Genomic DNA, 14,092 nt, shown 5'->3' with positions numbered 1-14,092 from the left:
CGATTAAATGTACAAGTGCTGCAAATTCGAGTACTTCAAGCACAAATTGGAGTTTGTATGATCGAAATGCTTCTACACTTTTAAATGACAATTTGATTGCAATGTTAGTGGATTTTACTAAAGAAATTCGAATGGCTGCATGTCTCGATCATCCAAATATTGTTCACTTTATTGGTTTATCATGGCGTACATTACCAGATCTATGTATGGTCTCGGAATATCTTCCTTTAGGTGATTTGGCGCATTTTTTAGCTCAACCATCAAGTAAATATCTTACATGGAAAGAAGACAAACTTCCTATTGCAGCAGATATTTCCAATGCGCTTGTTTACTTGCATTCCCTATCGCCTCCTATTGTTCATCGTGATTTAAAATCTTTTAATGTCTTATTGACACAAGAGTTTCAAGCAAAATTAAGTGATTTTGGACTTTGTCGCGAGATTCCTTCTAACAAGACAAGACAAAATCAAATTCATACTCATCTTTGGACAGCTCCAGAGATTTTACGTGGTGAAGAATCTTCCGAAAAGGCAGATATTTATTCCTTTGGTGTTGTATTAGCTGAATTAGATACGTGTTTACTACCATATGTCTATGGTCAGAAACAAAAGCACAAGCGAAAGATTCAAGTGAATTGGGTACCACTTATTGCTACTGGACGTGCATCTCCACCCTTTCGACCTGATTGTCCACGTGCATTACGTGAATTAGCAACACAATGTTTAGATTTTGATCCCTCAAAACGTCCAGTAGCTATGGAAATTACTTACATGTTACGATCGAAAATTCCGCTTACATTAGAAAAAAGTTTGGAAAAATGACATTATAACAGCAACTTTACTTTGCAAAAGGTGTAACGATACTTTAGTCCTGTCGTCTTACTTCAGACATCGAGATAATCGAATGCGTTCTTTTGTGCAAGTTACTGTAGCCCAAAACGGACGTAACTTTTTACAAATGATGTACCCTGAGAGGTAAACTTAACTTGAAATAACCGTCGATGGCCAAAGCAAAACGACTTCATTATACCATTAAGACGTAGAATGTAGCGACGTCGCAAGCATTCACGAACCGGCACGTGGTATCCAACGGTGAAGCTTCGAAGTACCTTGTTCATTATGTGTCAAGCCGACGTGAATACCGGTATGATAACCTTCAGTAATGATACTACAACAATAAAACCAAATCGAAGCGATGAAAATCCATCGTATATTCAAACATCGTCTCTTCATGATGATGAACTTGGTCTTGCTATTGGTGGTGGAGTCATCTTTCTTCTTGTCTTGTGTCTTCTATTCTATAATCTTCAACGACGTAAACAACGATCAATACCGGTGATACCGTCCGAACAAGTAACAGTACCGGTTCCACCATCGTCGGTATTGTACGCACCAGAGAAAACATCATTTGTTTCATCGTCCATTTCTTTTGGTTCACGTTTATCATGTTTTGAAGATAAAGAAAAGTTTGAAATTTGGTCGACTCCTCAAATTCAAAGTGTACGATTAAGTGTGAGTACAATTCTATTAGATGAACTTATAGCCCGTGGAAATACAAGTGAAATCTATCGTGGCTCGTATCAGAATCAAGTTCGTGCAATTAAGAAACCATTTCCACATTGGATACGTTCTCGGGAACATTTGGAAACATTTTTTCAACATATTTCAATCTTTGCATCTTCATCATTTCAACATCCACATCTTGTCACTTTCTTTGGAGTCGCATGGCGTTCACTTGCTTATGTTTGTATTGTAATGGAATTTATGGCTCAAGGTGATTTAGCATGTTATTTACAACAACAGAAGTTGATGTTAAAACAGGAAGAATGGACTCAACGAGGATTTAATCGAAAAAAAGTGATAATAGCATCACAAATTGCAAATGCACTCACGTTCTTGCACGCACAAGGACTTGTACATGGAGCTGTACGATCACGTCATGTGTTATTAGATGATCAATTGAATGCTAAACTTACTGGATATCAAGGAAGTCAAGTTTGGAATGAAAAGATTGATGATGTTGTCATGTCTGTACCCACAGGACGACTTGTACGCACGCGATTTGATGCTTTGTATCATGCACCGGAAGTTTTACGTGGACAATGTACGAACGCAAAAACAGATGTTTTTGCGTTTGGACTCTTACTTGCAGAATTGGACTCACTCATGCCTCCTTATGCGTACACTCGAGTACAAAATAGTGACAATAGATTGGAATTAATTGAAAAAGTGGCTGCAGGACATGTACATGTTCACTTTGCGAGTTCGAAACGTCGACATGGAGATCGTACAGTACAAAATGATCGTCAACTGACTCAAGCAGTTGTACGATTAGGCAAAGCGTGCGTGAAACTTGATGCGTTTCAACGTCCTTCAGCTGCTCAAGTTTTGACTGAACTTCAGAAACTTTTGCAAACATACATTCGAACGAACACGTGATCGGACATGTACGGATGAGAGTTTTACGTCCACTACTATGCGTACAGTCAAAAATTTAAAAATATTGAGTTAGTCGTACAATGTCTATTGTTTTCTATTAATACCGGTACAGTGGCGGACTGGTACGTTGCTACTTGAGGACTCGAAGGTACCATCCCGAGTTGCTAAATGGAGATGTGTATGCATATTATAAACGTTCGTACAATACATTCATTCTCTTTAAGCAGAAACCTGTGAAATGAAATCTTCCGTGTCAATATTAATGACAAGAGGTTTCAATTAATTTTCACAGGCTCAACATTCATTTTCTACTGCACGCCTAGTATCTGTGACTTTAGCACAAGCAGATGGTAATTTGTGTGTATCTAATTAACTCAAGACAAGCCCAAAGGAATAAATTATCATATCGTTCACTCATCATGACTTCAGGTGCTATCCATAATAAAGTTTCAATTCCTGAAGTCATCGTCCAATCACGACATTCTCGTGATACCCCGAAATCCGTGACTTTAGCATGCCACGTTGAATCCTATAGTTTATTCGTTGACTTGAGATCACGATGAAGAAGAAAAGGATCTAAGCTATGGAAACATGTGAGTGCATGTGCTAAATCTAAAGCTCTTCGTTTTTTTTAGAAAATCAAATCCTACAGGTTTCTGTCAGTGCAATTCCAGTAAATTGTACTTAAGTTGCTTGTACTTTACTCGCGAGAAATATTCGAGGTAAATCATGTGTTGTATCGGGTGACGAATGTTTTATTGCGACGTCACGATCCTTGTACGTACCACGTAAGACTTCGCTATAGCATCCGCGACTAATCACAGTATGATCTATCCAGTAAAAGACGTGCATCAATAAGTATTGGATCCTACCACAATCCGCTTAAAGTTCAAAAGTTGCGCGGAAGTTGCTCGACCAGTTACACTTCTGCAATTTGATCCCGTGCGCTCAACTTCAGATTTCGGTCGTATAAATGGACTCGAAGTTGGACGCATAGGTATTGTCATGACGTAAGAATTTGTATGAATATCCATTAAAGGCATTCTTTACACATTCTGCAAGTGCAAGACACCTTGAAACTATTGTAGAATCTAAGTCAGATAGTGGGTGTACCGGGATAGGAATTGTACAATTGTACATGAAGACGAAAATGGAGAGGTTTGTGGTACATGTAGGCTGCTAGTCTCACGTCAAGCAATGCCTATCTAATTGGACATTGTGAAATGCATATGTTTAGCTTTCAGTTTGTATAGAACTGATCCAAAATATGCCAATTTTGAGTAGCAGAGATCTTAGTTCGTTGGTAAAGCGGCTCTCAATTCCGCTTTCAAGCAAATAGTACGAATCAATCCGCTGACGTTTGTTCACTCGGACTCTTTATGTCATTTCTTTAGCTTTACCTCCTTCGAAATTGGCTTATAGAATGTTTGATTTTCCTACCCGGGACAACAAGACGTGCTTGGTAGGGTTACATCAGTTATTGAAATCAGGATATTGGCGAGCAAAGGACAAGAAAGCGGCCTCTCCCCTGGAAGCGTTCACTTCAGGTTCTTGACCACCCGTCGATGGAAGCGGGAATCGGCGAAATGTGTTCGTCTTCTGATGACGATAGAAGGATGTCTTTATTGAGAGGATGTGGCTTGCACAGTGACTGTCAGTGCCTCCTAACTATTCAAATGAAGCGGTGTCTGTACATTTTAAACTTTCACTTCGCAAAGGCCGGTTCAAGTACCGGAGTGGTAGCTCTGTGAGCACCAGAGGCAGTGAATGCAAGCCACGCTGAAGTAGAAGGAAGAGATTTCTTGGTTTTTGAAAAAAAGCTTCGTGGTACTCGTAAATGGTACAACTTTAGCAGTATAAGAGCATCCGCACCTGGCGTGCCTTCTTCGCGCTAGTCTGAGAGGTATGAAAGGTCGGGCCACCACACAAGGGCTGTCCGACGAAGTCATCGTACAATTTGCAGTAGACGTAGGGCTTCCTACTAGGAAAGAATTGGATACTAATGTACCTCGTGGGAGTTGTGGTTAGTAGGACCAAAATTATGAAATAGCGACGTAGGCTGGTGGGACTCACAGCCGGAGTTGCTGATTGTATACATCGACGTCCTGGACTTTTTAAAGCTGTAGTAAGTCCTGTTTGACTGAGATGCGTCGCGCAGCTTCGCACGATACGCAACTTTGCGTTGTAGCAACCACACACGAAGGCATTCGATATGCAAATCCGGATACAGTATCTGCGCGTCCTGCGACGGGGATAGTCGAAGGCTCGGTAGGATCTTGAGCTCAAATTTGATGACTTTGGCATCGTGGAGCGTCATCTCGCCTCAGACCAGGATCACAGCTCTCTCATCCTGGGTTCGGCAACTTTGAACATAATGCGCCATGGATCGGCTGAGAAGCGTAAATATGGGTGCCACTTACATCTTTCCCGGTATAAACTTGGGGGGTCATGGACTCAAATCAGAAGCTCTTTGGCGCAGGTACAATTGATATCCTTCCTGCAGGACATGAGCTTACATAATCTTTTAAATGTGACAAATTCAAGTATCAGCAGCAAATTCTGGAAAGTGGCAGTAATTTGTGGTCTCAAGATGATATAGAGGAGGTCGATCGTACGAAGTAATATTCGAGTGGGATTTGAGAGCAGAAAGAACTAGTATGTCGTGATATCCGGTCAGTGACGAGTCGTGTGTGCTTTGTATACTCATGTGCAGCCACTTTTAACAGAATCGCCGAATTCTGGAGAGGCTGTGCTGCAGAACGGAGTGTTGGATTACACATCATTCAGTACCTCTGACTTAAATTATCTGCTGCTAATGAGATAGAGTAATCCCTCTCATAGCGGTGAGTACTCGAGTGGGATATTCTGGAAGTGTCTGGGTATGCCACATAAGCTTTTTATCGCATCAGTGATGTTCAAATGTGTGGCGGCGCGGCTTTTTAGCCCACATTATGCCTATGCGCAAGCCTATTTTGATTTTTTTTCTAAGCTGTGCTGATCACAGAGAGCTGGATGGGAGAAGCCACATAGAATACTTGCTATAGGTGCTCGGAAGTTATACTCTTTTGAGCTGCCCGCCAATACCAACTAGTGTGTCATTGGTGACGACGAGATCTTCCTTCTACATTACTTCATTAAGTGCCTGCGGACATACCCGCAATGGTGAAAGTCAGTGGGATTGACCGGTGTTTCTGATCCAAAGGGACTTGCGAGAAAAACTTGGCTTGGCCAGCTATTTGCATTTGTATCGTACAAGTTTGATTGAAGTATGCCGATATGGCTTGGTCCCTGCCTTATTTATATTAAATGGTGTCAAACGGTGTTGAGGCGTGTTAGAATAGGTAGCCTTTAAGCCTGTCCCAGGAAAGCCTCAGGCGTGCCTTGAATTCGGTCCTACTGAATCCAGATGAACCCTTTCATGTCGTCTGGAGCTGTAATAGGGTTACACGTACCCTGGTATGAAGAGTTAGGTCACAAAAAATGGTCTGACCACACAATGGTGTGCTACACCTCTACGTGGCGGGACCACCGCTAGTTATGTATTTTAATTAGTTTTCAATTTAATTAGGAAAACCTACAGATTTAGATATCGGCGGCTCTGCCTCAAATAAAACAAATGAATACAGATTTGATTCTGAGAGGAAGAGTTTATTTGCCTTGGGTTAAGGTGGTGGTTACTCTTGGAGTAAGCGAATCGCGATCTGCTACACTCGTATTGGTTCTAGTATAGAACGTAAGATCTAGACCTTAGATTAGCTTCCTCTTAGCAAAAGAGCTTTGACAGCCCTGCTGCAGTAATACTCCAACCTTTGCAATAGAATGTGCGTTCCCCAAGCGTGATGAATGCGTGATGAATGCGTAATTGCGTTTGAGCCTCACCAGCATAAAGCGTTAGAAGAAGACAGCTCTGCTCACGACAAGTAGCTACTTACAATAAAGTATGCTCTTGTGAAGTACAGAATGCATCTGCTAGGGTCTAAACTATATACAAACCATGCGTCGATGTGCACACCGACATTATCGCCACCTCTTTTGCAAAAATGGTACGACGGCTGTTGTACCAACAAGAAAAAAATCAAACGGATCAGCTCTAAGTGGAGGTGATCGCTTTCGCGTCGCCCCGACCGTAAATTTTCACATGTCACAATGGTGTCGTCGCGAATTTGCATATGTTGCTGAGTTCGTTGAAAGCAGCAAATTAAGAGCTCGCTGCTTTTTCGATGTCGCTGCTACACGCTTGCACCCTTATGCCTTATCTTAAGAGTTGCTATATCACAGCTCTGCTTAACTCGATACTCAACGTGTGGTGGAGTCTCATGATGAGGACTTCAAGTAGTACCTCTATTAATGATCACCTCGGAACGAAAGAGACTCTCTGCGCAGTGAGTGATATGTTTCGATGGCTCAACATGTAAAAACTGGCAGATTTTTATGTGCTAGTGCTGCAAAGCGTGTCAGCATTAAGACTTCGTCGTATGCTGCGGCAACTTTGGACAGCATGCCGGTTCCGGAAGAAAGTGTTAGCATTTAATATTACATTTTGGTTTATCAAAGGACGCGTCCGATGAGACTGGCATTGTGATCTTGTAGATCATTCGAGCACGATGGCTGATGTCGTTGCTGTAAATACTATAAGTGGTTAGAGCACAACCGGGCGGTTCCTCTAGAGAGGGGTTTGCCAACATGGCTTTCCTGTATGCGCAGGATTTACGTTTAACCACGACATTTTGGCATAAGATGCCAGGCATTTGATAGGACTTTCTTTCGCTGATCATCCGCAAACAGGTGTCAGAAAAAGTAAGTGAATTGCGTGAACGATATCCTCCGATGCACTCATTCGAAATTTCTATAAGGGTTTGAGGTCTCACTTTGGCAAAACAGCCGCGTATGACATGGTGCGTCACGGTATTCAACTCATCTGGAAAAGAGACACGGCCGACTGTAACAGCCTAGCATTCGAATGTTAACCTTATTGGAAGGCAAAGCCTTGATCAGTAGCTATAACGGCTGTCTCAAAACGACGTGTCGGGTGTTGAGAGTAAGATTAAAAGGTGATAAGCTTCCGCTGCGACCTCCGCATCAAGCTTTTCTCTTGCAAGGTAAGCGTCATGTGACGATCTAGTCCAATGTTGCTTCAATGAATCTACCTCTTCTGTTATTAGTGTGAGGCGATGTGCATACTTATCTCCGCGCGCACTCGTTGGCACTGTGGTATAGTACAAAAGGTTTGGTTCTCAGGTAGGATACGAATTCATCCAGCCGCTTCTGCTTTGTCGCAAATCATACATCAAAATAAATGTGATCCGAAGGATCGATAAACTAGTGAAGAATTTCTTTACGCGTGTTTTGCATTACGGCTGCGCAAAAAGTCAAGTCGAAAAGGCGATTAAGGTCGCCGCGGGCAGCTTGTCATGGATCACATGTATAACGACTCGAATTAGTCAGCGAAAATCGGTGTAATTTGCGCTTGCAGACGGGAGAACCCGGTTTGCTGAGCTGGGTCTAACCCAATTTTTATGGGCTGGACATCCTTGTGAGCGCCGTGGCAAGATGATGCTACGTAGAGGACGAGAACAAGGTACTCAACATTCGAACTCATAATCGAGTCTATCTTTCATTTACCTTCACGTGCAGAAGGATAAGGTATCGGGTGGTGTTTATAGCTCACACCCTCTTAATTCATATAGAAATCTTCTTTCCGTTGACGGCAATACCTTTTGTTTATGTCTTAACGAAGCGAAAGACACAGGTATTGTACATTTAGATCTGAATCTAAATATGGTCTAGCTGCATAGCGGCAAAAGCAGTGGCTATATTAGACTCGTCGAATTCACAGTGAACCTGTCGACTAGCTTCAGACATTGAGTACTACAAAAAAAGCCTGTCCAAAGGCAGAAGGCGTAGTACTGACCAAAAGTCTACTAGTAAGAAAGTGAACACATTACTCGCTAATAGGAATCTTTGATGCCCTAGTGGTCAAGAATGGACTGAAATGAACGCAAATGCTTTTATTTCTCAAAGACAGGACAAAACAGAGCATATCCGTTAGTTAAGGATTCACCTAAGTCACTTGGTCTTCCTGCAATTACAGGATTTGGACGGAGAATTTCTCGACGGTCAACTGGGCGTTGATGCCGGCGACAACATGAGTACCACCTTGCACTTTCTGCAGGATATGGTCGTTGGATACCAATTTAAGGTCGACAAGCACATTGAGGAATAGCTTCAAGTCACCAGAGTAGTAATTCATCGACGATTTCGGGACGAATGAATACACTTTGTGGTCTGTCAAATATCCTTCGTACAAGTCGAAGGAAACGCCCGCAATCACCAAAATCTGAGTGTTAATGGGCTTGCCAGTGGTTGATTCCGGTTCACAATTGCCGTACAAAGCTGTCCATATCATAATTGCTGCATCGATGCTCTGGTAACCAGTGAACAAACTGATGGCGACATTCGAGACCAACAAACCATCGGAAGTGTAAATATGATTGAGAGTAGTCGAAATGCTTGAAATTGACGCAATGACCTTTGCCTCGACTTGCACCTCAGTAGCAGCAAATGTCTTGTAATGCGACGAAGGATAGTGGTAATGGTCCGTTTCATATGAAGTAGTCTCAGGAATGTTCAAGCGCGTGTGGAAACCGATACTGTAATCAGCAGTGTAATCCACAACCGAACATTGAGTACCAGGACTTTCCCAATTGTTATGTAAGACTTTGAACAATCCAATTTGAATCAAAGCGTTATCGTTGTTACTTGGTCCACACAATGAAGTGGCTTGAGCAATCGAAGCTGTGGCAGCGAGGGCAATAGTGGCGGGGCAGAAGAACTTCATCGTATTATCAAGCGTTGGTAGGACGAGGTAAATGGCACAATGAACGTGTTAGAGGCCAACGGAATAGAATCCCTGTCAAATTAGCTTCACTATTCTGTGGAAGTAGTTGCTGCAATCGATTGCTCAAATCAAGAGGTATATGTTCAGACACTCGGGTTGTATAGATTCCTGATTCCTTCGATGTGAGGCATTGCACAAGTGAGAGTGCAGGTGTACTATCCATTTGAAGCTCGAAACCTTCCGGATACGCAATTTCTACAAAGTCACTGCTCACCTTGTTCTTACGGCTTCTTGGATACGCAAATCTACATTGTACCATGCTCTACATGGATATATAAAGAGCATGACATAGCAAATGTCACAATGTGTTATATTTTCATAGACGTAACGAGTACTATGACAGCGAAAAATTAAACTAGCAGCGAGATGTGCTGCTTGAAATCGGGATTCGAGATATCAATCAATCCACACATCCAGTCGTTTCATTAAATGAAATATTGACGACATAAAATAGTGGCTCAATGTGTATATTCTGCACAGGATCTTGTGCTCATTAGTTTGGCTTCATTGGCTCACTTTAACCTTTTTACATGCGGTATTGAAAGCTGGATTCATCAATCCGTAGTGGATAAGCGACAAATAAAAGGATAGTGCACATGCACTATCCTATCATATAGCTTCACATGACACATCAAAGCACTTTACTCATCTAAAATCTTGTCTTTTTTATCAAAATCCTGCACAAATTTCGAATGCTAACTCGGACGCTTGTCGCAGTTGTTGAGCCTTTCTACCTCGTAGACTGGATCCGGCTCGTAGGTCAGTTTTTGCAATCATTGTAGCTTTATACTTGACTTCGTGCGCTTTTAATATAAACGTCTGTGCTTAGTATGTGACCAACTTTAACTCGAGCAGGAAAAAAAGCAACACATGCATGTATTTGATATCAATCTATTGGATTGTAAGCAGTTCTTGCAAACACACAGTTGAAATTACTTTCAGACTAGACGCGATTATCAGAATTGCTTTATCCTTCCCCACGATTCTTTCCATCACAATTTCTAGAAAAAAGCATCAGCCAGATAGCCTAGAAAAATTAGAAGAAGCTACGGTAAAGTGGACAAAGTGTTAAGAATGACTGACTGGCATTGGTGATTGCTGCCTCTACAATAATGAAATGGATCGCACATTCTTTTGACTCATGTATCTGCTGCATACACACGCTATAGAATAGCAAAAGCACATCAAAGAAATTTGCTAACATACGTTTAATGGCTTCATGATCTCAGATATTGGAATCTATACAAGTGCCCAGACATTCGGTAACATTCGAAGAGATTTGAGAAATCTGGTTCAGCCATGGAAAGCAAACATTTGGTTCGTCCTGCTATTATATTACTACTAGCATTTGCAGTAGCCTTGAATAAACTGCTATGCACATGGCATTCCACTATGTCGTACTGTGGTGGGATACAGCTCTGCTGGCTCTGCGTATTGCGTGTGGTATACACGACTTAGAAAGTCTTAAGAAATTAAATTGGAAGACAATTTTCGCTCTCGTAAGCACCAATTTTAAATTTTCACTTTGCTAAAAGTATGCTCAAAGATCTCAACATTTTTATCTATCTTCGCCTACGTATACATCATGTGTTTTGCTGAAGCCCATTCGCGACCTTGTATGGAGAGCAGTGCACTCTGGGTAGGAGCGAGATTGTTTATATCTTGATTTGCAACACAGCGTGCGAGGTCCATACAATTAGTGGACGGCAGCACATGACCCACCCTGCCTTCCTCATCCAGTGCGCAAAGTGGGCACAATCTTTCTTTTATGAACAAATCTCGAAAAAGTTCAACACGTTCTCAAAGAAATAATATATGGCTCAATCCGTCAATGAAAATGATGTTTCACATTGATGCGTATGATACGTATGAGCAACCAACCTACATTTGTGTCGCACAGAGTCATTTTCAAATTCAAACCATGCACTGCTGCTATATCTTCTTCGACGTAAAGCTGTATCTGTTTACAACCGAAAGTGACCTTTATTCTTTTCAGCTGCTCCAATGGACAGCATCTACATAAATTGACTTGTGATATTTGCGAAGGCAGCAATTTCCTCGCAAAAGCGGAATTTTTTTGTCATGGTGCATGCAATGAATTGATCAGGTCTACTGGAACAGCTACTTGACTACGTCACCCATAATGTCCAATTTCATCGCTGGACACTGCGGTAATCATCATACGATGTCTTTGCTCAACAATGCGCGTCGTCACCAACGCGATATGGGACAGCTATAGTGCTTTTAATCTAAATACAGAGGCAGAAGGAGGCAACGCAAAACGCAATCATAAACAAATTAAGCCAAGCCAGTTTTTGTTTCACCTGGATGGTATATTGATAAGAGAATTAAGCGCATTCTGACATTCTTTGCAAAGGTTGTGCTGGAGACGCATGATCTGTATAGATCACGGGTGACGCAGAGTTGTTCAAAGCATTTAGCTTTTTCATGAGCTGAACATTTTCTCATGGTTGCTTTCTGCTGACGAGGTCCAAACGCATTTGCGCGTTATGCTTATTTGCATCTGCCGAGGGTATCGAAATACAGCACATCAATGGGTAAAGCTGAAGCATCACAGACGCCATGAGAGAACCAATCGATTAGAGTCACAATCGAGCACCCGTTGAGATTTCTTTTATTGCTTTTTGCCGCCTGATTTGCCTTTTCCAGCACCTGATGGCATGTTTCATAAAGTATATTGAGGATTGTCTGTGCTACGTTGACATAATCTGCACCATGCTTGTGCACGATGTCGGCCTGGAATGATTATATCCTTAGTTGCGTTTGAGACAGAATTCCGCCAAGCTTCAACAGCATTGATGCTTCTGATTTTTGCTCGCACACCATGCAACGACACACTTATCTCCCTTGAAGACAACTTATCAAAGCGCATCAAGCGATGCACGCAAATGGTTGATGTAGTTGCTCATATCAGACATCGCCTGCTCTATATAATTATTAAGAAATATTTTCAAAAAAGTCACACGATAAGACCTAAATAGCTGCGCCGCCCGATTCGCTATTAGTATATTCCGCTTGGGTAACACACCACAACGAGAGGGGCATCGCTCTCTCTCATGATCACTTCAATAATTTCATGTACGAGGTCGAGATATCCAAACAAAGCGTAACCGACAGCACCTTGCTTTTATACATCGGTGCTTGCACACCGCAATTGTATGTCAATGTCGCTATTTGCAGCGTGAAAAGTTTCAATCCTGTCGTCAGCCTTTTCGATACAAAAATACGGTGCCGGGGTCGACAACTAAAACAAATTCAGTTTTTACTAGATTTATTTTGCGCTTTATGAGAAAGAATGCGTCTATGACGTCACCTTTCATCTTGTGAAGGGCCATTATCGTGTGACACAATATATTATTGATTCCAGAACCTAGATGTCACTCTTATCTTTTACTAATACGTCGTGATATTCATACCATAAGGAGCAAAAAGGGTTCAAAGTATGCTTGGCTCAAATTATTCGACTCCTTACCCCGGTGCTTAAGAGTGTCCTCAACAACAAACTTATTTATGACAATGATGAGCTCGGCTCCTCCTGCGTCAATGACTGCTCAAAATCGGTGAACCGTCTCACAACTCTTTGCGATCAATCGCTATACAAACCTCCTTAAGTTCAATTAATGCTTCCCCCTGAGTAATTCTAGAAGGCCTAGAACTCCTGGAACTACGTAGCTTACTTCATTCTCTGCCGTTCTGTCGGCATATCGAAGTGCTGACTTAGCGGTTCCGTTACATCGTGACAAGGAAATAAACCTCCGGGCCTGGCACTTCGAAATGTAATTAACAGTCGCCAATCATCGCGGGCCCTTGTTAAAAAATTACAGCACTAAGCTCTGACTTGTCGCTACGGCATGAAACCCTGGAGACTGCAACACAAAGTTACAAGTTTAAGTCACTCTCATTCAATTCCGCTGACATTTGCGATCAAATAGCCCACCAGATAAACAGAATTCTTCGGAGAATGTAGCACACCGTCGCTAACTTCAAAATCAGCAAAAAAAATTAGAACCCCGCGACAAGATCACATCTCCATGAACATACTCAAGACCGCATTCGCTTTATAAGCTTAAGGCTTGCAACAATATCTTTATCAGAATTTCAGATAATTCTAAAGTTATCGCCGAAGCTATCGTAGCTTCATGCCTGCGCAAGAATTATACCTTCTGTTTTGAAGAGACCAGCAAATAACTCACTGAGCTCAAGCTCGTGGCATCTGACCTTATTGACTTTAGATCGACTCTTCATGGTGTTCAAGCCATACGATTATCAAATGGAATCGTGTATCGAACGATCCTTGTGAGGTGATTGTTGTCTGGCGCTGGGTGGGAGCACGATCTTTCATGCCTCTTGGTCAATAGAGAAGGAGGCACTCAGGGTGCTGGTCTGCGTCAGATGTAACATCTACGAGTACGTCGGTGCTTTTCAGCAGCTGTGTGACTGCTCTCTATCTTCACGACAGAGCTAAGATCTATTGCCTCTTACATACATGTAGAAATTCTTTTTAGCACACAGTAGCCAATATTTCCATAATGAAATGTGTCAATAATTCAATGCGACAACTATGAATTTTTCAACAGAGGGTGAGTAGACACGGAGGTCTCGATTGATGCTGCATTTGTCCGGGGATCCTTCAAGGAGAAAGTACTCATCATACGAATCCAATGCCATTGCAACAATTTGAATCCCCTATTTCCAACCATGGTCCTTGTACTTTGGTCTCTTAACGGATTAGCAC

At 42.0% G+C, this 14,092-nt stretch overlaps 7 protein-coding genes across 7 annotated transcripts; 2 read left to right on the top strand and 5 right to left on the bottom strand.

Annotated features, from left to right (window-relative positions):
- Window positions 1-378: 378 nt before the first annotated feature.
- On the bottom strand, window positions 379-1,032 carry PHALS_09653 (uncharacterized protein; the record flags this gene model as incomplete). The annotated part of the gene is made up of 6 exons (XM_024724947.1): window positions 379-447; window positions 508-581; window positions 643-681; window positions 771-791; window positions 940-967; window positions 1,030-1,032. The coding sequence occupies 6 exons, from the start codon at window positions 1,030-1,032 to the stop codon at window positions 379-381; spliced, it is 234 nt and encodes a 77-aa protein (XP_024575773.1).
- Window positions 1,033-1,118: 86 nt separating this feature from the next.
- Window positions 1,119-2,438, top strand: PHALS_09652 (tkl protein kinase; the record flags this gene model as incomplete). Its single annotated transcript, XM_024724946.1, has 1 exon — window positions 1,119-2,438. One exon carries the CDS (start codon window positions 1,119-1,121, stop codon window positions 2,436-2,438), a length of 1,320 nt encoding a protein of 439 aa, XP_024575772.1.
- Window positions 2,439-7,875: 5,437 nt separating this feature from the next.
- On the bottom strand, window positions 7,876-9,276 carry PHALS_09651 (Glycoside hydrolase, family 12; the record flags this gene model as incomplete). The annotated part of the gene is made up of 3 exons (XM_024724945.1): window positions 7,876-7,994; window positions 8,061-8,111; window positions 8,592-9,276. The coding sequence occupies 3 exons, from the start codon at window positions 9,274-9,276 to the stop codon at window positions 7,876-7,878; spliced, it is 855 nt and encodes a 284-aa protein (XP_024575771.1).
- PHALS_15384 (uncharacterized protein) lies at window positions 9,276-9,681 on the bottom strand. Its single transcript, XM_024724944.2, has one exon. The coding sequence runs from the start codon at window positions 9,593-9,595 to the stop codon at window positions 9,284-9,286; it is 312 nt and encodes a 103-aa protein (XP_024575770.1). The 5' UTR covers window positions 9,596-9,681; the 3' UTR covers window positions 9,276-9,283.
- Window positions 9,682-10,912: 1,231 nt separating this feature from the next.
- PHALS_15383 (uncharacterized protein) lies at window positions 10,913-11,597 on the top strand. The gene has a single exon (XM_024724943.2). The coding sequence runs from the start codon at window positions 11,105-11,107 to the stop codon at window positions 11,357-11,359; it is 255 nt and encodes an 84-aa protein (XP_024575769.1). The 5' UTR covers window positions 10,913-11,104; the 3' UTR covers window positions 11,360-11,597.
- A 253-nt stretch (window positions 11,598-11,850) lies between these two features.
- Window positions 11,851-12,229, bottom strand: PHALS_09650 (uncharacterized protein; the record flags this gene model as incomplete). Its single annotated transcript, XM_024724942.1, has 2 exons — window positions 11,851-12,093; window positions 12,179-12,229. 2 exons carry the CDS (start codon window positions 12,227-12,229, stop codon window positions 11,851-11,853), a joined length of 294 nt encoding a protein of 97 aa, XP_024575768.1.
- A 946-nt stretch (window positions 12,230-13,175) lies between these two features.
- Window positions 13,176-13,602, bottom strand: PHALS_09649 (uncharacterized protein; the record flags this gene model as incomplete). The annotated part of the gene is made up of 4 exons (XM_024724941.1): window positions 13,176-13,223; window positions 13,295-13,338; window positions 13,399-13,422; window positions 13,518-13,602. 4 exons carry the CDS (start codon window positions 13,600-13,602, stop codon window positions 13,176-13,178), a joined length of 201 nt encoding a protein of 66 aa, XP_024575767.1.
- Window positions 13,603-14,092: the final 490 nt, after the last annotated feature.

The sequence above is a fragment of the Plasmopara halstedii genome (assembly GCF_900000015.1).
Source record: "Plasmopara halstedii genome assembly, contig: Scaffold_430, whole genome shotgun sequence".
In the NCBI taxonomy this organism is placed as follows: Eukaryota; Oomycota; class Peronosporomycetes; order Peronosporales; family Peronosporaceae; genus Plasmopara; species Plasmopara halstedii.
The sequence above is the reverse complement of the archived record's forward strand: the minus strand, read 5'-3'. Positions and strand labels throughout refer to the sequence as shown.

Bases quoted from the DNA above. Each gene is read 5' to 3' on its own strand.
- PHALS_15384 (XM_024724944.2), bottom strand. From the start codon at position 9,595: ATGGTACAATGTAGATTTGCGTATCCAAGAAGCCGTAAGAACAAGGTG.
- PHALS_15383 (XM_024724943.2), top strand. From the start codon at position 11,105: ATGAACAAATCTCGAAAAAGTTCAACACGTTCTCAAAGAAATAATATA.